This window comes from Ascidiella aspersa, chromosome 4 (assembly GCF_963924565.1).
Source record: "Ascidiella aspersa chromosome 4, kaAscAspe10.2, whole genome shotgun sequence".
Taxonomy (NCBI): domain Eukaryota; kingdom Metazoa; phylum Chordata; class Ascidiacea; order Phlebobranchia; family Ascidiidae; genus Ascidiella; species Ascidiella aspersa.
Window position 1 is genome coordinate 13,653,000 of NC_139450.1, and position 27,252 is coordinate 13,680,251.

Below are 27,252 nucleotides of genomic sequence, written 5' to 3' on the forward strand. Positions count from 1 at the left end.
GTAAATGTATTCCGGGCGATAAACGCGAAAAAGTGTGCACACGAAAGAGGCAGATGAAGGTGTGAGAAAACGTGAGAGAAAATAGAGATCCGTCCGGGGTGGCGGTTGCATTGGCTTTTTATTGGGCGAGGATCGAAGTGCCGATGTAACCTTTGGTCGAATTCACGAAAAAAAACAAGGAGACGTCGAAGGCCAGACACAAAATAAATGATCACGAAATGTGAGAAAGCTAAGTATTCCAACGGCTCGACAACGCCGTCACTTTGCTGACAAATCGTTGTTGCAGAGTAAGAAATAAAGCGTTGTGAAATAGCAACGTAATAAAGACATTTTTCTGTAACTCACACGTGTTAGGTGAAAGTTTACAACACGACCAGAAGCGAAAATGAAAAATAAAAATACAGATAGCGAAATACCTGGTGATTCTGTGGTATACTAGAAGCACATTGGGATGTTATCTGCGGATGTCAAGGCACTGTGAAAAATACGAAAGATTCGGCAATGAGGGTAAATAGCAAATGTTAAATGACTTTTTTGTTTAAATGCCATAAAAACGAAAACAAATCGTTACAAGTTTCACTTTTGAATTTCACTTTTATCACATTTTCACAGCAAAAATTGAACGTAACAAAACACCTGACCGAAACCAAGCTTTCTTGGGTAAAACCGTGAAGCAAATTTTAAGCCGGTAAGAAAGCATTTAGAGAAGTAAATCACTTTATGTAAAGCAACAGTGGCCGTTTTTGTTATGACAGCACCGATTTTATAGACAAACAACTTGAAAGTTGACGTGCTCGGGGAACGATTGCTTAAACAAAAAGAAAAACGAAAGAAAATAACGGCGACAAATCCACAAAAGGAAACACGCGTTTCAGACACGAAACAAGAAATAAACGATATTGCATTTTTAGCAAGCAGATAGTACGTTTTTCCATTTCACGTATCAAAGTGCACATGCGCGATTCGGTAACCGGCCAGCCGATCGAAAGCTCCAAAATGGGTTAAATTGGCTTTAGAGAATTCGAAACACGTGTTCGTATAATTTTTTGGGTGTGGCATGGATAGTAGTGACATAACATGTAAAATTCGTCGAATGGCAATGGTGGGTTATCTATCGTGTATATTGCCGTTGTAGTGTAATCTCAAATACGGCAATGCGATGTTAAACAAAAGACGTGGCTGGACGAACAAAATCAACGGACGACGTTAAATGATGTAGAAAAATGTCAGGCGACTAAGGCAATTTATTTAGCACGCATATTTTACTATACAGGAACTACTGGGTGATTTTATGTCATAATATACAATTTTATATAAGTTAAGTAATATTTGACTATAATTCATTTATCCCAGCGTTACTTCCCATGATAAATCGCTTCTCTATGATTTATGCCTGTTCATTTTGTGATATGTTAAATATATGCTTTAGTAACACCAGGAATTCACCTTGGGTAGTTCCACTTTTGCAATGATTAATGCGCCCAGGACAAACTACAAAGCAGCTAAGACCCTGAACAAATGAAAAAAATGCAAATTCGAAACTTAGCAGCAAAGTTGTCTGGTCGGAGCAAATTATGCGGCACGCCAGTGCAAAGTTATTACCTATATCCCCCTAGGATTAGGCACTTTGGTTCGGTTTCGCGCCTCGGTAATTTCGAACGACATGCACAAAAAAAAACGATTTTTTTTACATTAGAATAGAATAAAGAAAATTCGCCACAGAAATGAACCCAGTGACTGCGAAAAATATGTAGTAAGAACAAAAACGATAAAGTAAGAGCAGAAACGATAGTGCGTTCATAACGATGCTTTTCCATTGTAAATTTAATTTAGTATTTGAGCCGATTTTTTAGTTTGTGTTGCACTAAGGCTCGATGATAAACTTATGTGCTAACGAATTTCCGCAGCAAAAAATACTTTTAACGTCTAACCAGATGAATCATTATCTACATTTGTCTAGGTGGAGCACAGTCGCTCCAAAAAAAAAAATAATACGGGGGTAGACACTCAAAAGAAAATCAAAACGCAAAGTTGGAGACATTCGCCACCAAATGCGAGGGCGGAACTTACGGTACAAATCGCAACACAACACGGACAAACGAACGAACCCTACATTGAACGAAAAATATTCGGTTGAAGAAACGCAAACACCCGGTGGGCTTTAGGTTGACGATAATAGGAAGCAACGTAAAGCCATTGCCAGTCGGACAGATTGTGCAAATGGGAGCTCGATGGTTCACAAGGGCGATTCGACCACCTGTCGGGAGGGTTCCACAGCAGGGCCGGTGCTCTCGACCAGTCGCGCCGGCTTGTAGGCCATCAGGCTGAGGCCGAAAAACAAGATACTGGCGCCCTGGAAAACAGATCGCGTAACCTTTGTTATCGGAAAATCCTGTTTTACATGTATGTCTCGGGGCCATTTTAGATAGTGTTTGACTGTGTTGTTTCTATAGAAATGACACTTTGTTGTTTACGCGAACAAACGTTTTAAGATCAGTAGGGGTATACCGTTATTGATCGTTACAAGTGAAACAAATTCTTCTCATCAGAGATTATACAAAATTTATACAGAAGATCACCTGCCGCATACAATTGTAAAAAACTCCATCCTATATTTGATGTGATTAAAATTGGTTAGGTTTTCATATTTTGCAGAACTTTATTAGGTGGTACTTGCAAGATTTTCAAACGTTTCTAATGTAACACGTTGCTTTCCACATAGTCGTAACAAATATTCTTGCGTAAAAAGGTAACTACAGTATTCCTAAAACATGATATTGAATAGAGCAAGCTATGCGGTCCTTAACAAAGGGGAAAAGAGCATACCTTGTAAATGACCGAGAGTATGAGCAGGCTGAAGGAGAGCTCTTGGTTTTTGTACATCATGCACGAGCCGTGGTCCTTTGAGCAGTCCTGGTTTTGGCTCCAGATCTGACAAGTGCTGTCAATCATGGCGCCGAATATGATCGGGCCAGGAATGGTGCCCAAGGTGCGAATCAGGATCCACTGGACACCCACTGAAAGCGAACGTAGGCGCTGGGGGAAGCACCTGGTCGGAGAAGGGAGTAAAATGTTTTAGGTCTATAAGGCAAGGCAACCATCGTAAAGGCCAGTAGCTCCAAACATTCTTGGCTTATGACCCTCGACAGCAGACCTGGGCAAACTGCGGCCTACGAACAGGATCCGGTCCGCGGTTTGTTTTCCATAATACTTTTAAAAGCAAAATTAAACCTTCTCGATTTTTGATATTAAAATATTTTATTCATTTAAACAGTGGTTTCTAAATAAGGGTCGCGGTCCAGGGGCTAAGATTTCGAAAACTTTAAAAGTGATTGCGACAACAAAAAATTAAGAACCGATGATTTAAAAGGAATCATAAGAAAACACCAGTGTTCAGTATATATGCTGAGAAGTGTCAATGTAATATTTCAACACAGCCCTTTATACTCTCAGTTCGCCAAAACCAATTCCTTGTGGGAAAAACACACGCAAAAGTTTTCAAAATTAGCATAACTGTATTTATCACGATTTTTGCAACATTTCAATCGTTACTGGAAAACTTTCGATGCAACGAGCCTTTAAACTTAAACATACGTGTGTTTGATGCGTTTTTTCAACATTTCATACCATGTCCTTCTGTCCAGCACAAGAACGTCGTGTCACAAGTGATCAGCAATCGCATCACTGATAAGCGAAAGTGCGTTGGTGGCAAAGACTTTTGAAATATGTTTAGTGTTTTATTGTTTGTATTGCACCAACCTGAGGGACAGATCAACCCCGGGAACGGCGCACATGAAAGTGGTCGATATGACGAGGAAGAGGCCCACCAGAATGACGTCATGCCACCAGCAGGGCCGAAAGCACTTGCCGCGAGTGGCTGTTCCAAGAAGCGAAACTGCGAATTAAGGAGAATGAGTTTAAGCGCCATACGAACAAACAATATAAGCACAGGCGCAACAATTCAGGCCGAATAAAAAGCGATACAACAAAAGGTCGAGGGACAATATATCAAGAAGCTTGAAAAAGGCTATTCTTGCCCTAGACGTGTTGTGATAATAATGAACGAGCGGAGAGAAACAGCGATTGCGTAACAGTGGCTTGCGGCGAAAAATATGCCAAGATCCTGGTTATGTTCAGCCCCAAAATAGCACACACACAGAGTGATTGGTGGCGAACTGTCAAGACAAGGAAGCAAATAGTGGAAAGGCGCATTTTGCTGGTGGGCGGTAACCGCAGTTTTGCACAAGTTCGCGTGGGCCACACATTTAGGGGCAGCAGGGCGCCGTTGTACCATTTCTCATCTATAGGTGGGGGGTCGGTATGGCGGCGAGCGCAGAAGTTGAAAAGGATTTTTTTTTATTGCTAACACCGGCGACGCTAACCGTACCATTGCTCGTCGCATCACCATGGATGATTTTCAAAAGTTTCCCGTTTTCTTTTCTTATATTGTCCCATTTTGCCCTTTCATCATCTCAACTCATTTTAAAGTTATGCATCATTGGGCATGTTACGGCTTTTATTTATGATTGATCGATAGTACTTTGTATTTGTTGGTAATGCAAAAGGTAAATTTGATTGCCCGACGCAACGTTGTTACTGACGATTATAACCACTCGGAATCGCCAACGTTGAATTAAATTGCACACTTTTTTTTTGTAGACCCATATAAAAATAAATGGCCGCGTAAAGCAGAGGGAAATGCAATTTATTTTAGCGAGCTTCAGCAATCACCTAATCGCCGCACTCTTGCATTATTCAGAGTTGGTCAATTTTATCGCAAACAAAATACTCGGCTTACCGAAAGCTGTCAAACAGTTTCCTATCGAAAGGTGGCGATCAATCTCTCGGCACACTGTTGTAATTCGATAACACAATTGGAATTGTGGTCTGGGCGTGTATCGTGTTGCAATGTTCGACTGCTGTTTGCGCTACAATGCGAAAACTTGTTTTTACTGCACCAGCGCGTCCTCGCGCCAAAGGGCCATGTATTATTCAGTTTCGACACATGCGTTTTTTTAAAAATAAAATTTAAGGTTTTTGCGCTACGTGCAACAATCTGCAACTTTCCTCCTTAACCCTGGATTTTGAAGCGTGCGTCACACGGGAGAGTGGCATGAAATATTGATTAAGGCCGGAAGCATCGTACCATATCTAAAGGCAATTTAAGACAAAAACGACTACTTTTACGCGTAAAAATCTATTAGGCGTGACTAAGTACATCGACAAGTTAAAATCAAAAAATCAAGCTGATCGCGATGATGGAAACTAAAGGTAAACTGTTGGGCCGATGCACATCAATAATTGAAGACATTTGGCCCTTCAATATAAAGTTTATTCGCGGCGACAGCACTGGAGACGTGGATCGTCTCGATGATAATGTCGAATCGTCATTTGATTAGGCCGCTTTAGCGTCAGACGAAGCTTCTAAGCTGTGGTTGCGCTGCTATTTCGAGCATAACCAATCGAAATTGCTGTCTAAGGAATGCTGCCTTCAGCTTAGGGTGCTGGGACTGCTGGGGGCAACGGAAATATAGACAAGGCCTAAGAGTCGCAAACCTTCTGACGCGAATGTGGCAAATATAAAGACATATTTTCGAATGGTTCGTCTTTTAATTATAAAACTGTGTCCAGGCCACTTTCTTTGGTTACCGACATTCCTGTGTGAGTGTGTGGTTGCCTCAGTAGGCAACAGAACAGTTTAATTTATATAAAATAAAGAAGTTTAAACTCATTTCCTAATTTAAATATATAAGCTTAGTTTTAAAAGATGTATACCTGCTAAGTGCTAACCAAATTTTCCGAATTTAAACAGTTTTTTTTAAAGCGTTCGAAATGTATTTCAAAAGAATTGTAGGAGTCCACATTTTGTCGCGGGCCATAAGATGCACTTCGTTTTTTATACCAGGCCAATGTTGCATGGGCCAATCCAGTATTTTAGATTGGGGAAGGGGCATAAAAAATCTTACATATGACGCCACAAGTTGACTCGTTACATAATATTTCATAGTATGGTATGCCGTAATGCACAACAAAAAAACAAACATTAGAACACTGGTATGACATACCAATTACATATGACCCGCGGGCCTTTAGTTGGACCACGCTGCGCTATACAATGATTTACCTTCATTTGCTTTACACAGGAAAAAACGAATCTAAGGAGCTCTGTCAGGCTTTCGACATAAACTACGTTGAATAAAGCAGCATATATTTACCTGACAAAGAGTCGTTGAAATTGTCCCCGACCTTCGACGAGACACCACTCACATTTGGAATGCACGAACAGTTGGTATATATCTGGAAAAATAAACAAAACATGCCGGGCGTGAATAATTCAAGCGGTGTCGTCTGTCGGTTCCAGACGAGCAACCGATACTAGGTTCGTGCTGCCGGGAATTTTCAACCAAATACGGCCACAACTTCCTCCTACGTACTTTATTCAGGGTCACGATACACTAAAGTCGGCCGCGAAACATGTCTCGATTGCTAAACCTTCTACCTTATAGGCGGCAGGGAGCTTTCGAAGGCACAAGCATTGAGGTGGGGTCACAAACCTATTTTTACAGGGTGGTGGGCTGCTAGTGCAGTAGCTATTTTAATCGCGGTGGTTATATTGTAAATTACATAGTTGCTGTTAAACAGTGTTTTAATGCAGTTTTGAAATCTACCATTTTTGAAAATCCTAATGCAGTTTTGAAATCTAGAAAAGTCAACGGCAGAAATTTTTAAATCACTAAATATTTACATAACGATCAGTGAAAAATGTTTATTGTTGGTCGCGCTAAGCGAGAGTATGCGTATACCCTCAGTAGAGCAAATAACTAACACAGTGTTTCGCAACCTTCTTTGGCTTGCGGTACCCTAAAGAAATTATAAATAGTTCGCGGCAGCCCAATTTTGGGCACTTTTATTGTACCCCAAAAAATTATCAAGAAGCCTACCAATATAGCAAAAATTGGAATCCTAAAGAATGTGAAATATTTCTACATACATTTTTGCATTACTCTCTATATTGGTGTAGTACAAACCAGGACTGCGGAGTCGGACTCGGACTCGGGACTCGACGGAGTCGGTTTGTTTTGCCGGAGTCGGACTCGGGACTCGAGTAAGACTACCCGAGTCCCGAGTCCGACGTGCGCATGCGCAGTATCAAATTTAAAAAACTGTTAAGGCGGCAAAATGTAAGTTGTAAAAGTGTAATAGCAAATGGTGAAATATTTTTAAACCATGTAATGCGGGTGGATCAATTATGACACCAATATGAATGGATTGCAGAAAATCCACCTTAATTTAGTTTGCGTAAATGGGTAAAATACAGGCTGTAGAGTCAGAGCAGGACTCGGGACTCGACAAAATCTTACATTTGGCCGGAGTCGGACTCGGGTAACCGACTCCGCAGCCCTGGTAGAAACGAACGAGACTTTTACCTGCTTGTCGGGAGAGAGGGCGGTGCAGCCGGCCAAGCAGGCCGAGGAGTAGGTGACGTCATCGGAGCCACACACGGGGTTGAATCCACCGCTGGCGCAGTTGCACGCCTCGTTGCAGGTGGACGACATTGACAAAGGCGCTTCGGGTCTACAAGAAAGCACATATTTTCGGCACGTTTATTTGAAGACTTCGTTGCGATCCAACAGTTATGTTTGCCTCGTACTTGTAGGGTAGCCATATAACTGCTTATCTTTTGGTGATTTTGTCCGTACGTCGGTGCAACTTTCGCATTCCCAGTTAATATTTGGTTTAGGACTACAAAACGTTAAACTACGAAACATGCAACTTTTGACTTTTGAGCATTTCTTAAAATTATGTTTTAGGGTTGCCACTTGCTACACCATTTTTTGAAAAAAATTCAAAGATATTAAAAACTTCTTAAAAAATAACTATAGCATTTCAAAAATTTAAAATTAGATCTAATAAGAATATCAAAGCCCATACAGAAGTAGGTATGGGCTTTGATATTCTTATTACGTCTTACTATAACCTCCAACCATTATGCTCTAAAATTAGATCGCTTGACGTTTTTTAATATAATTTGAAAACAAAACAGTAAAACTGCTATGGTCAACACGATATAAAATAGTTCAAAAGTTGTGTTTTTACCGAACTTACTTAACATTTAATTTAAAGCTGAACATGAAATAAAAGTCCAAGACTGTTTAAAGACTTTTGAAGATTTTAAGATTTGTGGCAACCCTTCGTTTCCACATTTAGGGTCTGTTCTTGACCGTTATTTTTAGCAGCGCATGTGAACAATAAATACCTAAAAAAAAGTATATTCAGAGATCGTCAAACATACACTCGTGGATTACCAATAATACTGGGTGAACCACAGTAAGTGACCTGAACGTACGTTATAGACCACTAGCATATTACGTAGTTTATGCCACTTTTATTGTTTTAACTCTCGTATATATACTGTCGATTGTATGCCGACAATAAGCTGGAGGTCGCAGTTCAGATTTCACATGGACTATTTTTAACTATCCTCTCGCGAATAATAAACCATGAACGATTGCATCCATCCTGTTGGTCGAAACATTTCAACAGAGTGCAATACATTGCTTACGTGCTTTGATACCCGGCTAACTAAGGCAGCGTCCTCATGCTATGCTTACGCTGCATTTTCCAACAATGGCGCAACTAAAAAATGCCCGAAGCGTTCCCTTGGAGGCGTCGATATCTAACGGCGAGGAGCGTATGACTTAATATTTTTGACCTGAAGCCGGTTTGGTGTTGCCGGTTCTTGCGACTGCCGCTGTTGAAATCAAATTTACTGCAGTGCAGGGCGTCGTCACTCGATATATGGGTTGGCGCCCAATTTCCGTCGATCGCAATCATATCTATCGCGCCTCGTGTCTGTTCCCGGTTCGAGCAGCTATTTACTTAGCTGCTGTTGTTTGTTATTTTGAAAATGCGCTGTACACCAGAAGTGCGACATCAGTAATATGTGGCCAACAGCCGGGTACTGCAATAACCCATCGATTTGTGTCAGACGGGACGAGTCGGTTACAACAATTATATGTTTGATTTGGGAACCCCAAATACAAACAGGTTATGTTAGACGTGACATAAAATTAAGATGGTGCACAAAAACGAGATTTCAGATATTTAAGTTTCTACGACTTAAGAAAGAATTACTACATTATTCCGTATTTTTTTTTTTGAAAAGTTAGTTGTAATATTCAAAGGCCACACACGTTGCTAACTATTATCGAAAACAAAAAATGCCTGTTTGTCTACGAACTATTACATTTTACGCCTTGGCGCGCCCTGTGAATTCTGTCATAGAACAACATGTACAGCGAGAAACGATTGAAGGGTAAAATCGTATCATTACTAATAAGGCGGGCCGTTTTAAACAACACAGGTATTACAAGTACAAACATTACTAAGTGTCACACAAGGCGAAGTCGTTACAAGGAAAACAACGAGCTTATTATTGCCTAATGCATATTTATAAAAGTATAGAAAAAATATGGATTTTTTTTACCAAACAAACTTTTATGTATTTTTTTGAATATTGAGAATTTCTTAAAGGCAATAAGGCCTTAACTACGTGTAATACGATTTAAGTCCGATATTTTTACCCGAATAAATATTTGCTAACATATGTTGAATAAAACAGATTAAGAAAAATGATGTGAGGGATTACTTTTTTCGTAGTTTCCCTAACTGTACATAAACAGTGCGTACCTCCTACTTTTGATAGGAAATGATTTGCTAAAATTTGCTTTAATGATACCAAAAAACTACCGCATCCAGCGTTAACCGCAAATATCGTTCAATTAACTGGTCCAAAGAGGGAATATACTTTCCAAAACTATCACACTTTCGTTAGTTGTCCAAAATTGCTAATAAGGGCATAAAGTTGCTTGCGTACCGGCCGGAAAGTCCTCGCGTCTTATTACAGGGGTACTGGTACCCCAGGTTGCAAAACCACTGGATTACAGTTATAGCTGAGAGTAACTTACGATTGCGAGGGGTAAGGGTGGTTGATTCCGGCCAGCGGAATGTCGTCGCAGTGGAGCGTGAGCGCGAAGAGCGCAAAAAGTCCCAGCAGGCTGACGCAGAAGCACATGCGCAGCGAGCTCCTGTAGCCCAGCTTGAGTCCGCTCATGAGAAAGGAGCCCACCAGCATTCCACCTGCTCCGGCCGGGATGCACACGTAACCTGCGACCAAAGGCAAGCGCGTCAACGGTCGGTTGACGAATGTTGAAAAGGTAAGGCGGACATAAGCTCGTGGGGTAAATACTTTAGCTTGGTAAAATTAATTCATAGAATACTTAACACATTTTTTTAGTTATTAAGTTAGTATTCTACATTTAGTATAATATATATATGCCAATTTATATAATAAACTTAACTAGAAGTTTATTTAAATGCTATCAGACCAGTAACTAAAAAAATGTGTTAAGCATTCTATGAATTTGTCTTGCCCACTTTTAGTTTTACCAAGTTGAAGTATTTTCCAGCTCGTAGAGGTATAGGTTTGTGTGAGCAGCGTTTTACTTCAAAAAGTGCCCGAATGCCCTACCTAATATAACGCCTTTGCCGGATGAACGTTTTTAAACACTTAAGATAAATGACAGGATTTTTATACACACTGCTACTGCAAAGCATATACGTTTCATATATAAATCTTATCTTCCACCCAATTTTCATTAACAGGTCCTAAAAACACAATGCATGTCTGATTGAAACTGCTTTTGAATAAACCACATTATCGCATATACGCCATAAAAATTGTAATGCAGAAATAGCATGACAGGAAACAAGGGCATCAAAACCACGTTTGCATTGAAGCGCACAAAACCGAGCCATAACCTATAACATTTGATCAAAGCGTGGCCGACATCGTGTTTTCTTATATGCTGTAAAGCGGTGTGGTTTGGCACATGCGACAAAGTTCTGGTAATCCATGTTTCCGACTAGTTTCGCCACTTTGAAAGGAACATGTTGTCAAGTAATGTTCACTTCACAGCAAGTGCCAACTGTGAAGCTTTAACACCCATAGATCGAAACCACTATATAGCCATAGAACATCGACGCCGAAACCAAATAAGACTTCGTTGCTACTGATTAAAGCTTACCGAACAAATTTGCAGCGTCGGACGCAGATTTTCCGAACTGCGACTCAATGAACTTGGGGCCAAATGTGGAGAAGCCGGACACCAAAGTTCCCAGGACGGCGGCGGCCATGCTCAGGTAGATGAAGGCCTTGTTGGTGATCACTTGCAACAGATCGCTGCACAGGCGGACAGAAGAGAAATGTTAAGGTGAATGCGGCGAAATTTTTAACGGGTGTATGAAGAGGTTGCGGTTTGACACACAACGATCGAAAATGCATCAGTTTGATTCTGATTAATCGGATAAAGTGACTTTAGTGCTCTTTTTACACGGCTGAACAATTTAAGTGCCGTTATAGTAAGTGGGTAACCTTTGTGAGTCTGTTTTACCAATGTGTCCTCACTCATATTTATATAGTTAAGGCTGGGGTTATAGGTTACGGTAACCTTAACTATACCATTTACTAATATACCAAAACAGAAGTTATACAACCATTGACTGCCAGGTAATTATTAAACGACCTTATAACCCGTTTTGTAAGCATAGGATAACTCAAAAGATCGGCCACATAATAGAACTATAAATGTTTTAATATTTATCTCTTTTATCGGGCAATAACATTGAACACTTCGTTTAAAAGCATATTTTCACAAACGTTTGGCAAATTTCATGTTCGGGAATCTTTACGAGGGCTTGTTAATTGTTATCATAATAATTTATCATCTATTCCAGTGGTTCTCAACCGGGGTGCTGCGGCGCCCTGGTGTGCCATTTCTAATGCTCAAGGGTGTCGATATGTATTTAACAATTTATAAGAAGAAATTTTAAGATTTTTTTCGGCTTAATTGGTAAGCTTCTTGATACTACTATTTGTGTACGATTAGAGGCCATTATATCAAATGACATTTTCCCACATGTTTTAAGTTGACTGCGTTGTTCCAGTTCCATTTATAGTGACATTTCAGTAGAATACCCAACGAAAATTCCAGTGGGTGCCGAAAATCTATTTACTATATTTGAAGGGTGCCGTAAGCCATAAAACGTTGAGAATCACTGATCTATTCACAAGCAGGCTACCTGACAAATTTCTCCACCAGGCCGCAATTGGGCCAAGTGGGCAGCGCCTTCTCAGCGTCCCTGTCGCGTACCGGGGAGTCCCCGATACCATCTAGCCTGAGGTCGTCGCGATGCAGCGGAATCGACTGCTCCTTGTTCAGCCGTTGCACGTGAGGGGAAGCCCCGTGCCCTTCCGAGAAAACAGAAAAACGTTTGTAAGAAAATCAAATCCAATACAGAAGTAGGTATCATTTTGAACGTTTCGAATAACTCTTTATTCATTTAAAAACATAGCTATGTTAAAAATGAATAAAGCGTTAGTCGAAACGTTCAAAATTATACACATGCTGATATTCTTATTACGTCGTACTACAACCTCCAACCATTATGCTCCAAAGATTAACGTTTGATTGTGCTAAAATCGATCTAAACGAGGAAAAGGTGTCTTTGTTTGAGCTGTTGCTGCTATAGGCATTATAATGTTAATTGAAATAGAATTGTCGGCAATTATATAGTTGTGAGACAATGTTTGATACAATCTTTAATGTTTAGTGCAGCGTTTAGTTGCGTTCAGAAACATTTACTGTGATGAGGGCGACCCATACATGATGTCGAAACATCGAAGAAGCCCATAAATTAGGTTGGGCAAAAAGATATTCCCCAGGGTTAGAACATAAGTTCATATCATACCAAGTATAGCCGGAAAAACAACACGTATTTCGAAATGTGTCAAGCATATATATTATATACTCTACACTACGACAAATGCTGAAAAAATACATATACACATCACGTTGGTAGGGAATATAAAAATGACCTAAACAGTAAATCAATCACCAACTATCTGATACTTTCAGACTGAGATCCTACTTTAATTGTCAAATCCGCACGTACGGAAAGCAAGAAAATAAATATGAGTCTAGATTAGTCCAACAAAATAGTTTTATCAAAGGATTTTTTGTGAAGTGACAATGTCTTCTGTTATCAAAAAAACTCACGAATTTGACAAGATTCCTCATCATCAAGACCAGGAGCGCGCCCCTTACTGCCTACAGTGGCCATCAGCGAATCGTCCCTGTTGCTGCTGTACTGCTGGCCCTTTATAACAAACGCAAATATGTAGGATGTTAACTCACAAACTGATTATAATATACTTTTCTATACTTTCTCTTTGGTATGTAAATATATATGTATAACGAAATTCAACATAATGCGTGTACATAAAACATCAAAACCTAAACATTGCTGAAAAAATAAATACCAATAACATGAATCTAAATTGACATAACACGCCTAAGGGGACGTGTCAAAATACCTTATGAACTTATTAATTGCAGGTATATTTGATGACAATGTAAATACAGGGGAGAACGAACGCTTTTCCATGGGAAATGCTTTAAACGGTGGTCAAATTTTGACGCAACCGTTGTGCAATGACAAGCCGAGAAAAACAGAATCGCGGACAATGGACGGGCCTAATAAACACAGCACGACAGGAGACAGGGGAATAGGCGCGAAAATCGATACGCGTATGCGGTGGATTGCTATCTGGGCGCGTCCAACGCGAAATCGCATCACAGCATCGTAGCAGGTCCCTAATCTGTCACCTTGATGTCGACCATGGTAAGCTTCCGTGTAAAGGTGCTCGGCAGCTTGCGAGGATACCCCAGAACAGGAATGGCCAGCACAAAGATCACGGCAGCGCTGATCATGAAGCCGACCCACCACGCTCCCACCCACTGGGGGCTTTCCGGGGTGATGCCGGGGCTGTGACGTGCAAATGCAAGTGTGTATTTCGTGTGACAGCGCACGGGTGTGCAGGTTATTTTACACTATGCTATTTATACATTTTCTATACATTTTCGTGAAAGCGGATTGGAACTGTGAATCAAATATGTTACTTTGTATCCTGTCAACATATTGATGTGCGTGCCAATTGCGATGTACAGGGACTTTTACACTTCTATGTACAAAAAAAGTACATATGCATAAATAGAACTTGAAATCTAAAAATAAAATATAAAACAGTAGATCTATTAGTTCAATCGTGCAAGTTGTATGTATGTTCAACTCGCTGTGAACAGAATAGTGGCTCTTAAACAAGGACCTAGTATCTTTCAACATCTAGTACGTTTAGATCAGCTATACACCTTAACTTGGTTGCGCCTTCGGCAAAATCAAATTCGATATGACGCAACACTTTTGTCTTGTTCTTTTCAATTCGATAAAAAAAGAGTGATGCAGGTTTCACCTCGTTTTTTTATTCTGACACGATCATGGTTTGAAAATTGCTTTAAAATCGTTCGATGCTTTAAGATTTCATTCATGACGTAAATTGCGCAAACCAAGTATCTCGATATGTCACTAACAGTAGGGTTGCCTTTTGATAGTCAGATTTCATTTTAGTTTAACGTCACTTCGTAGAGCAACTTAAAACCTTTAGAGATGAGAAAAATGACAACCGGACCAAATCAGATTGGTCCCGAAATACCCACAACACTTGTTTTGGCGCCAACGCGTAAAAAGGCTTGTCGTCGTTTCTTAAAAGGCAGGCCGAAACGTTATAGTGGTTTAGTTGAAACGGCAAATTTAACAGTGTGAAGTTTCCTTTTTCGATTAGTTTTGTACTGTGATAAATCCCACCACTGTCAATAGAAAGATAATACTTACACTACGTCAATTTCGGTAAAGACCTTCAGCAGTTGTCCACCCAAAATGAAGCCTAGAGCTGGTCCTATTAACGCTCCCATGTAGTAGAAACCTGTGAAAAGTACAAAATAGCCTGTTATTTTAATTTTAAACGTTTTATGTATTGTTTGTCCCATTTTTCTCAGAAGCAAAATAATGTCTTTGTTCTTTGATTATATCAAACACTTGTAAATTACGCCTTATTCACAAACTGCATTAGTCATTTTAATACATTTGAAACATTGGTTGATTAAATCGTAATTAGGTAGTATAGATATTTCCCGGAAGATTAGTAAATTGCCTATAGGCAGTAAAGGGGTATATTTACTTATTGCTTAAATTCTATACAATTTACGTGCCGCAATTTAGTGTGCGAGAACTCAACATGAAGTGCTACGAGAGTAGTAAACGAATGGCAGCAACCTTACTCTGGGGAGTCAAATACCTTGGAGGGTGGTTTTATTTTGTGGCAACGTAATCTGCCAAGTAAACATTTCCCGTGAACTGTTCTCTGTCGCCACTCAACGACATTAAAACTTGTTATTGTACTGGACCATACAAGGGTTTCCTAACAACTAAAGAACAACTATCTAAGGCAGGAACTTGAGAGGTTTTCATTAGCTGCGAAATCTATTTTCGTCGAGTCTGAACAGAAACTTTAGCACTCGACAACTTTTGACAAACTAAAAGAAGTACAGTATATATTGCAACAAACAAAAATATACAAAAAGTAGGTAATTATTTAGCGTTAGGATGTAATCGCGATATGCTAGTTACTCTACAAAAGTGAATCTTGAAGGAACTTAAAAACTTTTTAATTGTTTTGTATTGCGTTTGCAACAAAACACTATACGGCACAAAGGCGTGCTATAGTCAAGTATACTAATTCATTATTTCAAGTAAAAGAGGATAAAAAGGTACAAGAACAAGACAACTCTATGCAAAGCACTTTTCAAAAACAAAGAGCTATATTAAGGCGATAATTGCTTAGGTAATTTCCGCTTATTTCCATTGAACGATGATGATGGAAGCTTTGGCATATTGCGCCAGAGTGTTTCCACTTTTTGTCGCATTTAATATATTTATAGACGTATTCAAACAATGTTTTGAGAAAGAAGCAATGCATTTGGGACAGCGTCATGCATAGAATCTCGTCGTTTTTTAGCGCTGTTAATAAATGGTGCCAATGTTGTTGGTTTGTAGCAGTGATTAGCATACCGCGAATTATTGCCAGGTGGTTTAAAACGTATTTCCGTTTCCGTTTGGCAATAGCAGGCCGCGAGCACAATTAGTGGCGTTCGCATCTAAAACACATCTACAAAGGAAGGTATGCACAAGACGCCATTAGAATAATAGCATCTTCCGTTTGCGACGTTGAGAAATAGTATAAATAAGTTTGAATTTATCTAATGATCAATGACGTCACGCAGTTTCCTTAATTTTTGTCTTGCTTAGAACCGATCGCAATAAAAAAAACTAACATTAAGGAAATTCTGCAGGCAGCGATCCAAACACAATTTTGGGTCGCGGTTAATAGATTGATAAACGCTGCATTAATGTGATATAAATGATATTTAACAGTATCCAAGTGCGATATTGTTTTTTAATAGCCTGTAAAAGTAAAAACCTGAATAACAATACATACACACAAACAAAACGCAGCGATTAGCACAACGCTTTCTTATTTGCGCTAACTTTGATGTCAATTCAAACTCACTCCTCAAACCGCAGCCAGGAGCAACGCTTGAGGACTCTAACAGCATCGCGACACATCTAGAAGTTATTTAATCTTTAGACAATCGACGCCCACGCCAAATGGCATCTTGGTCGGCGCGAAAGGTTAGATAAATGCGAGGTTAGAAATCAACCGGGTAAATTGATTTGGTCAAGTGGCGTAGGTTTGTTTGAAACCTACAATTCCTATTAAATTCGCAAACTCAGGCGAGACACAAGCACAATTGTCTTGCATGATGGCAAGCAAAATTCTATAACAATAGCAAAGTTTAAACATAGTTTGGGACAGCTGTAGATGGTAAACCACCAATCGGATCAATCACAACAGATTAACCCTTAAATATGACTTTCAGACATCATGGCGGGTAGCATTTGGTGTACAACAAATCAGGTCCTCCTCAAAATTAGACAGCCGTTACCACCTATATGAGTAACCCAGCAAAAAATAGGTTTGGTTCATGATACAAATACTAACGTAAAATGTAGAGCTTTGGCTGATTCACTAGTGTTTACCTGACAATGGCATCTGTATTTTTTAAACCCTATAGGTGCAATTCTAGCCTATTATTTTTCTTGTAGTTGCTACTTTAGACGGGGTAATTACGTGAGTATAACGTCTATCAAACGAGATCATCATTTAAGAAACGTTTCCTTTATAAAAAGAGATCTATCACACCAAAAAGCTAACATTTACACAACATTTAGCCACTCAAAATACAACTGAAGAAATTCGTGTGATCGTGATAGCAGTGGCTGTTGTTGACTTAAAATAAAAACAAAGATGAAATAAGAAAATCACAAAAGTTCCTTATTTGGAGAACTGTTCTGTAATGTCTTGTTCGTGCGCAAAACACTTAATTTGCTCAGGCAACAGTGGTTCCGCCCAAAACAGAAACTGTATAAACAAGTTTCTCCCATCCTTAAATGTAGAACACTTGGCGAAAGGTCGACATCGTTCAGACGGGCGTTGGGAAAAGGCACTTGATATTGACGCACTACGGCGACAACAGGACGAGAAACAGTCCCCCACTTAAAACAGTCGTTTTTTGCGCCTAGAGTGGGGTTGGCGCGATTTGATTTCGGACGTTTTGGCCAGGAGTAACATCGCCGGCGAACAAGAGTTGACGAATTTACACGAAACAAATCAAATAATGGCCACATGACTGTTTTATGTTAAGAGTGACTAAAATATCGTCAGAAATGCAAAAATATCGTCGGAAAACTCTCATGGCCTTGTAATCATCCGAAAAAATCACCGTGTAAAACCAACCACTGCTAAATTAAAGTACACCTACACGAAAAACGGTGTTCAGTGCATTGCGTCACTGCTCAGGCTATATCAGCTGATTTAATGTTAATCCACATAACCGTGTAATCACATAGGCCGAGTCCCCAGAGTCAACATGCGAACATACATCCTAAAAGCATTTTTTTTAAACCTGAGGCGGGAACATAGTGCGACAGTTGGACTGCCCAAAAACAACTTGCGCAAAATACCCCGTCTGAAAACGCGTGACGTGTTATTTGGAGGTTTTGACCGAGAGTAACCTTAACCCGGCACTCTCAATTGGTTTTGAATGAGAGTTTGGTCCTATCGAATAGCCGAATTCCATATCCTGCTCGTATGCCGCCAACCGTTATAGGAAACGTAGAGTCGTACACTAGCTAAAGGCAGCTTTGCAGTTGCATTTCACCGTCACTGAAATTTGAGGATATGCGATTCAAAGCAACAAAGTAAAACAATTTAAATTTAAACCGTAGAATAATTATACTCTTTTCCAACGCGTAAGAAATCGTAAATTCCTGTAAAAATTACCTTGATTTGAACTTTATTATAAACTGAAATTAATGCTACTTTGTTTGGCCGTTTTCGACCATGTTTGTGTGTACACGTGCTGGCGGACTGCGACTTTTTACGACGATACTGGGAAACGACGCATTTAAAAGTAGAGATATGCTACGTGGCGGAAACCAACAAAAAGTTTACAACTACATTCTCACACGTTGCACCGCTACATTTCAGTAGACAAGTCAAATTTTATGATGGCACTTAAATTTTTCAGCCTCGATAGTATCAGGTTCCCCAACATTTCTAGCTGACTCCTAAAACCCTTACACAAGAAGGTCTTACATAAAGTTTGAAAATAACGGGGTGACCGTATAGTTTGGATTATAGGTTAAAAAACCATGCCACAGGTGTCCAAAAGCATATTAAATGTGGTGCGTGTAATGTGGGGGACGGGGGAAGATAAAAAAGGGGAAGGGGATTTCGTGAAAGGAAGTTTTACTTTTTTATCCTATATGAGAACACAATACAGTTTACCACGGTAAAAAGAGGTTGTATCCTGCGAATCGAAACAAAACCTGAAATGCTTAGTAGGCAATGATAGCACAATTCAGTGTTCCTGTATTTACATCTTAATATTCATTTTTTGCTATACTTAAATCTCAATATCAGGATCAGGCGGCCCCTTTTTCCATTCATTTAAGTGTCATATACCACCGGATATATTGTCAACAAAAAGGCCAGGTTGGTCGTTCGAGCTACAAAAATTGTCAATTAGGTGAAGCTACTAAAATTGTCATAATGGGTGAAGGTTCAAAAAAGGCGTCATGAGACGTCTTCTTCTGAAGCAGCAAGGTGTGTAATACAAGGCTTTCCCTTGTCTTCGGAAAGTACGCAGACAGAAGGAAGGCGAGCGACCGCGACTAGACTGGGCGAAAAAACGTGATAGGAGCTACATATCGCGGCACACTATCGGCGCAGTCAGCCATTAAATATTTCGTGCTTCAAGTTTTGGGTAAAAATTTGCTGGTTTGACGAATCCAACAAATAGCAAGTAGGTAAGCTTGCTGCGTTTTTACCAAGCGCCAAAAGCACCCAAGGCAATAAAAAATGCATTGACGGTAACTTGACAAAGATGAATCGTTTAAAAACGTAAGCTATTTATCAAAAGAAAAGCAACGGTTTTAGGTAATCTTTAGTTAGGGCGTAAAATCGAATTATATTAGAAAAACGTTTATACCAATAAACATAAATCGTTTCAATTGATAAACGCAACAATTTGTCTCGACAAGCGGCCTATTGCTTTCTGCAATGGGACTATTTCGCAACGCACACAAACGAAACTAGCACAACGCTTCGAGGCACAAAAAAATGCGTGGGCTTTCAAGTGCGAAACAGGAGCGGGAGAGCTTAACCTTAGCAGCCGGTCTTTTGATCCGCTTACTATTAGGCATGTTCCAAAAATAAACTCTCGACTGTCGCAACCTATAGGCACGCCGAGGTAAACATGGCGCTGCAGTGTGTGGTATACATATTACATACTGTGGTAAACCAGTGGCATACCAGTCGATAGGAGTTGTATGAATTTGTTCTGGAGCGTGTAACGGTAAATCGCAGTTGACAGGCGCTGACGGCAGGCACAAGACTCTTGGCACATTGGTGTTAACATCCTGAGACGGGCATAGGCTTGCGTAAGCTGCAACAAACCATTCGCACATGGATCCAAAACACGGACCGTGGATTTTCCTAATTTTCTTTCGTTCAGACGACTACTTTGAAAAATCCCTTGAATCATTTAAAGACGACGAGACAGGACAAGGAAGGCGACAAAGCCACCACTTGACATTTACAGGCTCGTTCGCCGTTTACGAATGTAACGGAACGGTGCAAGTTGAAATCGATCGCGATAAACCAATTAGATAGCCTATCGACGTGACCATGGCAGTACAAGCACACTCCCCTGACCTGCGCTAACAAGCACGCGTAACACCAATTCGCAAGGCGGCAATCACAAGGCCTCTTAGGGAATCAGTACTCGAGTTTCCTCAATCCAAAAACCTCAAAGTGTGACAGTGACTTTGATAGAGTTACGCCAAGGCGGAAATGTCTCCAAAGGTGCGAACATCAAAGTCAACATTTCCTGTAAGACGCTTACCTATGGACAAGGGTGTGATTGAAATGCTTTAATTGGTGCGCTAAGGCAATAATACAGGCCAAAATGTTACAGTGCATTTGATGACGCGACTTTTGGTCCTCGTCCAAGGCAAGAGGATGTATCTCTCTAAAGTCTAAAAGCTGTATCTGCACGAAGGGCGTCGTACCACTTGCAAATTGGGTCAACGCATGTTCGCCTGAAATCAGTGTATGTTAGTTATTTGGTTCACTGAATTGGTCGAACGTATGGTGGAACTAAGTATCAAACGTAAAACTTGGGATGTTCGGACATAAGGTCGAGTAGTTTGTAGTTTCTTGCAAAAAGGCTCAGTAACAAATGTAAAAATGGGGGAAATTCGGACTTAAAAAGGTCAGTGTTGTTATGGTCACTTACGCTTTTAATGGGGTTTAAATAAAAGTACAACCTATTGACACTGCGCTGCGCCCCTTTGAAAGGGAATAGCGGTATGATTTACGACCGTGGACGACCCTGTTGCGTAAGGCGTCGCATGAAATTGGTTTTACGCGATGTCGTTGCGCGCCTATATGATGGACGCAGTTACAGCTTGTCGGCAATCGGATCACGTGACTTCCTGCTGCGATTGGGGCCAACTGGAATCGCGTACGATCGAATGACCAAGTGTGACCCTTGGTCAGTTTGTAGGTTCAATGCTACAAAGAGATAACGGGCGCTTGGGAAAGTAGTGAACCGACTGACTGACTGATTGATTGATTAACTAGCCATCTAAATGTGCAAGCTTACAAAGGCACCACATAACAAAGCAGGTAGCGAAGGGTTGACAGCACGCTTGCTCGGGTCAACGCTCTGCAGTCATTTCCCTGCAAACAAGCCAGCACACGATTTGAGCGAGGTCCAAGAAGCAAAGCTAACAACCTCAGTTCATGCAAATTGCCCAATGTTGCACTGAGCGAGATCAATTTAAAAGCTCAACTTTGTTATAGTTTTATATACTTGGAGTCAAGCAACCGGTGGCTAGCGATAAATCGTACTAATCAAGCTGGTATTTGCTGCGGAAGTGCCACGTTACAACATCGGACAGCAGAACGTTTGTCATTATCGAAATGCTATTTGATGCGTATTGGCAATGCCGTTTGACTGATAGAAAGCTAATCCATAAATATTACACACATACAGCGTCAGACGGATACACAATGAACAACAAATCCGGCACTCGAAACTCGTTTTACTTGACTGCAAACAGCACGCGGTAGCCCTGACTCTAAAAACGTTTAATATATGTTTCAAGCGGGAAGCGGGAAGCGGGACCGATGGCACGCAATATCCATTTAAGTGCATTCCAACGCAAAATTTCGACTAGCGCATTCATTCAGTCGGTTTTGTCAGTATAAATATTGGTCTTTTTAAATCAGGTGTTGGGAGTGACGCAAATAATACCATCGCATTTGTTTTTATACTTGCAAACAACTTGACTATGCAATTAGCACAATAAACCACTTGCTACTGTAAACGCGAAAACAGAGTGAAAAGGGTGTAGCCTACAATGGCTTGTAAGCCAAACAATCTATCCAAGGAGCACAAGAGGAACCAATACACGGATAAATAAAGAACTTCAGCCGATTTGTACAACATAATTTCAGCGTTTTTCAGTAGGGTTGACAAAAGAGGTGGCACAGGGCTAATTTACTTTGTCTTGAGGTGTATTTAATTGCACGACGGTGCGTCCTAGCTTGTCGTTTTATCGACAAGTGTAAAGAGTTTAATCTTTCCTCTTGTCAGCAGATTACCGATTTAATCGGAGGTCACTGACCTTTCTGGTGGGCACATTAACAGCACCTACAGCATTGGGTGGGCATATTTTGAAAATTTGTTGGCGCCTTTCTTTACGGCAGAAAATAGATTGGAAAAAAACACCTTATTACCTTATTAGGAACGTTTTGTTACGTTACTGGGTTTACACTTTACATGGCCACTTTGACGACGCCTCTCTTGTACTTATGTCATTTAAAGGGTATTTCATTTGAAAATGACTATGTACAACAGAAAACACTTTTAAAGCTGCTCAGAACTTTGATGCGCTATACATGGTCGTACTAGTCACCAATGGAGGTAACTTTTACATTCAAAACCATTGTTGAACATTTCGGTTAGGCGCCAAAATAGTCAGCCAAATTTTAGCGGTGAACACTAGGCTACATGGTAGTAATAGTCGTAGTCTAACAACGTTGCCCAAGGGCACGAGGATGACTGCTATTTTTGGCAAGCGGAGGGATGCAGTTGGCGCCAAACAGATGGACCGAAATTTGTACAAAACGTGCACAAAAAGTTGCTCTGAAAATATTTGAGTCTCATTTGAAACTGGTAAAAACAGTTGTGATAAAATTTGAGTAACATTGTATAGGTGGTTTCTTCTTTATTATAGTAAGGAATCGTTCAAGCACAAATAAATGTCATAATAAGAATGAATTTTACCAAAAATATTAAAACAAATTAACAAAAATTATTTTCAGAGCAACTACTTTCGTTTTTAATAGCCCAGAACTTACCAATATACATAGGATAGACTTGAGGGTCGACGCTTTCATCGATAAAAACAACACCGAGTACTGACAGAGGAGTACATCCAATTCCGGAGAGGAACTGACCAAACAAAAACACATACTTCATCTGGTTGATAGAAACATATGACACAGCCATTCTTGTAACATCCTGGCATTCAACTGCAATAAATTAATCATTTAATTACTATTCTCTGATGCAAACAGTTATCCATAAACATTAACTTAGTAGAAAAAAAAACAAGGTTTAGTTGTACTTCAAGAATTCTGCAGTTTACGCACATTTGTATATCAAATATGCATAAAAATAGTATAAATGTTGTAGAACGAAATACTAATGTTAATGAAAATATTTTATACAAACAGATATATAACCTAGACTTTACGGTTATAAAAACTCTCCTGTAATGACAAGAAAGAGGAGTAGGATTACTTAACTAAATTACCAAGGGATTTTTAAAGATGACCTTTTTGGAACCATAAAAAAATCAAGTTATATATATCACTAGATCAATCCAATCCAATTGGTATTGATTATTGCACAAAGAAATACCACAAAACACAGACAGTAAAATCTTAACCAAAATCAATACAATACATGGGTCAGAAGTGTTAACGCTAACAGATTTAGGTAAATATTAAAAAAAATGTTCATTATACAATATATATAACTTAAGTACATACAATTGGAAAAATAAAATACTTTAAAACAGTAATAAAATTGAAAAAAACATGACTGAAGTATTTTAAACAAGATAGTTTACAGTAGGTTACCTGAAAAATTCTGAGTAGAATTTTTATAAAATGGTTGTGTGCCTTGTTTGCAAAGATAGGAACCTGTTAAATTATCCTACAAAAACACAAATAGTAAAAAATTAATCTTTGTAAAATATATAACTGCAGAAGAATATGATAAATGGAAAGTTTTAAATATTTCAAAAAAAGGTATCATCCAACTTGAAAAAAATTGCTATAAAATATGAGCAACAGAAATATTAAATAATTTAAAACTGTAATAAACCTTAGGATGTATATAACTATATTATCTATGATTAATAACATTATAATATAGGTGTTAAAGGTTTTTATAGCAATTTCAATAAAAATATATAAAAGCCAGAACATTTGATAAAATCAGATAATTTTTTTGATGAAACATCAACAAAATATATGAAAACAGAGAAATGTGTTGGTTTTATCAAACGCTTGTCTTTTATATGTTCATTGCAATCAAGTGTGGTTAATCCTAAAACATAACAAAACTCACTATTAGCTTTTCATTGGTGTGTGACTGACCAGTGGTTCCAGGTGGACCAAGAGTGTACTCATAAGGGCCTGTTAAAAAATGGGGTAATGCCAACACAAGTGAACCAATACTTGTGATTACAAGGCCCCATCCAATCCATCTTGGTTTGTGACCTTTACCACCTATTAAACAAGGTTAAAATTGTCAAGTAATAAATACATACCGATACTACTAAGTGCTAAAATATTCCTATAATTATGTACATCTATTGCAAAACAAAATTTATTTGTTCATGATAAATAAAAAAAAACAGATAAATTATACAGTGATTTACCTAAGTAACTAATTGGTAATAGACTTAAACAACCAGCAATGTCATATCCACTGACAATGAGACCAGACTCCGAACTAAGAAAGTTGAATCTCCTTTCTATTGAAGTGACACTAACCTAAAAAAATAAATTATATTGCAGTGATGATCATTTTGACATATCTTTTAGATTTATTTAATTCTTAAATCTTGATTACTGGTTTCCAAATTTTTTTGGCTTGCAGCACACTAAAAATATCTTAGCTATTTCGCGGCACACTTTTAACACAACAACAATAGAATAATTCTACGATCGCCCTTAACACACAACAAACTATATGTAAAAGTCTTAAAATTGTTAATTTGTAATGAAAAATGCGTATTTAAGTAAAAAAAATGCTTGTATGTGAGCCTATTGGTAATTACAAAATTACAAAAATTTCCTGGCACACTTGACAATTTCTCGAGGTACGGAATCACTGATCTAGATGTTTAACAGCTTAGGAATGCATACAATACAAAGAATAAAATATATTTACAATAGTTGCCAAAGCTTGTTTTTGTATTGGTAAGACTTTGTGTAACCAAGCGAATGGCAAGTTCATTACCTTTATAAATATGTAACACAAAATTTAAAATCTATAGTTAAAATATTTATGTTAGCCCTTGAAAACAAAAACTCAAGAAAAAAGTCTGGGTGTTACAATATAGTTGACCTGCTCGATAACAAAATGTACAATGATGTGTATGTTTAGAATAATTGCATGGCATGTCATAGACACAACTTTTTTACGCTATATGAATGTATAGCCGCGTGGGTTCGAACCCCACACCCAGTATTACTTTTTGGAAAATTAAGGCAATTCAGACACATGAATTTCAACACATGCTCAAATACTATACATATATTCAATAATAGGTTTTGACAAAACTTAACAATACAATCATTCTAAACATACATCATTGTACATTTTGTTATCAAGCAGGTTATACTAATGTAACTTTAAACTTTTCAATGTTTTAGAAAATTATTATTTTTAAACACCAATAAAATTTATAAAAACAATTACCTTTAGAAGGCCATTAATGACAATTCCTTGCATTATGTTTGCCAAAGTAAGAAGAACTAAAAATGCTTTTGCATTGTTAAAAGGTTTTTGAAGACATCTAGGTTGAAAAAATCCCCATCCATAACAATATGTGCGATTGGGATCCAAATTTCTTTGCCTAGTATCATGTTCTGGCGTTGACTCGGACATTGTAATCCAAATTATTGACTTTTGCTTTGATATTGTTGAAGTTGGTGTCAAAGTTTCTTCTCAAATTCAGCAACGGACACGTTTAAAAAGACGCACATTCACAATTTTGAACCGGACATTCTGACTTCGTTCCCATTTTAATCAAATCGCACAAAATTGTGCAATAAACTTACACAAAACGGATTTAACCTGTAAACACAAATAGTTGCAAACTGAGTATAAGCTATAAACACTGGTTGGTGACTTAATGCTTAAGGAAAATTAAGCTGCATTAAAATTTGACAGCAGTGCCATAGATCTGCATGAAGAACTCCCGTGTGGTTAGCTGCAAGACAAACAGGGCAAGCCCGCCACAACCAACCGCATGAAACTGTCTGACCGACTAGGCTCTATCCGGTATTCCGGTTGCAATTTACGTTTTGTCCGCACAGCTGTGTTTTGACTGTGCTAAGATATTTCTTTGTCGCCACCTGGCGGATTTTAAAAATAGTTTGAAATAACATGACAACCAGCTGTTAAAAAAGACTGAGTTATGATTTGAATTAACTAGGGGTATTCATTTTATACAATACACAGGTTTAATATACTCCACTACAAGCAAAAACAACTCTTTTTAACAGTTGGCTTCACTACAAGCAAAACAACGCAGATTTGCTTTCGCATTCCAACGCATTGTTTCGAAACAACACAAACTTTGTTACATGCAAGTTGTACTTCTGGTAGTACAATTCCTCTTTGAGGAGAATTTGCCCTCTGTTTTTAGTTAAGTCAAAGACTTTGGCGACAGCAAGAGGTCTAATCATTTATTCTTATCAGTTATCACTAGGGCGGTTAATTTTTAACCTCAAAAATTGAAATTTTGACAAATTTTGACCGAAAAATATATTTTTTGACAAAATTTTGACCCATTAGAAATTAAATGATTTGAACAACATATTGTTGTTTGAAATACTGAATTAGTGTCTTTGGCGTCGTCAACCACACGTTTTAGATGTTTTCCTGACAATTAGTGCTTCACAAGTGACAAATCTAATATTTTGTTGTGATTACGCAGAACTCTCAAAAGCTTGTTGATATTTTTGGCATATCAAAAATACAAACAACTATAAAAATGCTGAAGAAAAACAAGACTCTGTTTTTATTTTAGAAAAATGTTTTGTAAACGGTTAAATTACAACGTAAAAAAGAATAACTAACAAAAGCCTATAGTTATCGAAATATCAAAACTCGAAATAGGATAATTGCAAGTAGCAAGCGAAAAAAACTCATTATTATACTATTTAAACATTTTAAACACCTGTGATACGAAACTATTCAAAGGAAAAACGAAGTTCGAGCTCAACCTAATGCGATAAACTATTGGTGGTTAATTTTGTCAGCTCGCTATACCGTATGTTATTCCATGTTTAAAATTTTA

General features: G+C 38.7%; 1 protein-coding gene across 1 annotated transcript; it reads right to left on the minus strand.

The window, feature by feature from the left end:
• On the minus strand, nt 1-26,018 carry LOC146148023 (solute carrier organic anion transporter family member 4A1-like). Its single transcript, XM_083386719.1, has 16 exons — nt 25,647-26,018; nt 24,601-24,715; nt 24,288-24,448; nt 23,795-23,870; nt 23,009-23,182; nt 14,791-14,881; nt 13,728-13,887; nt 13,119-13,218; nt 12,142-12,310; nt 11,088-11,242; nt 9,969-10,167; nt 7,428-7,575; nt 6,216-6,297; nt 3,760-3,895; nt 2,827-3,049; nt 1-2,353 (listed from the first exon to the last, which is right to left on the minus strand). Exons 1-16 carry the CDS (start codon nt 25,833-25,835, stop codon nt 2,237-2,239), a joined length of 2,295 nt encoding a protein of 764 aa, XP_083242845.1. The 5' UTR covers nt 25,836-26,018; the 3' UTR covers nt 1-2,236.
• Nucleotides 26,019-27,252: the final 1,234 nt, after the last annotated feature.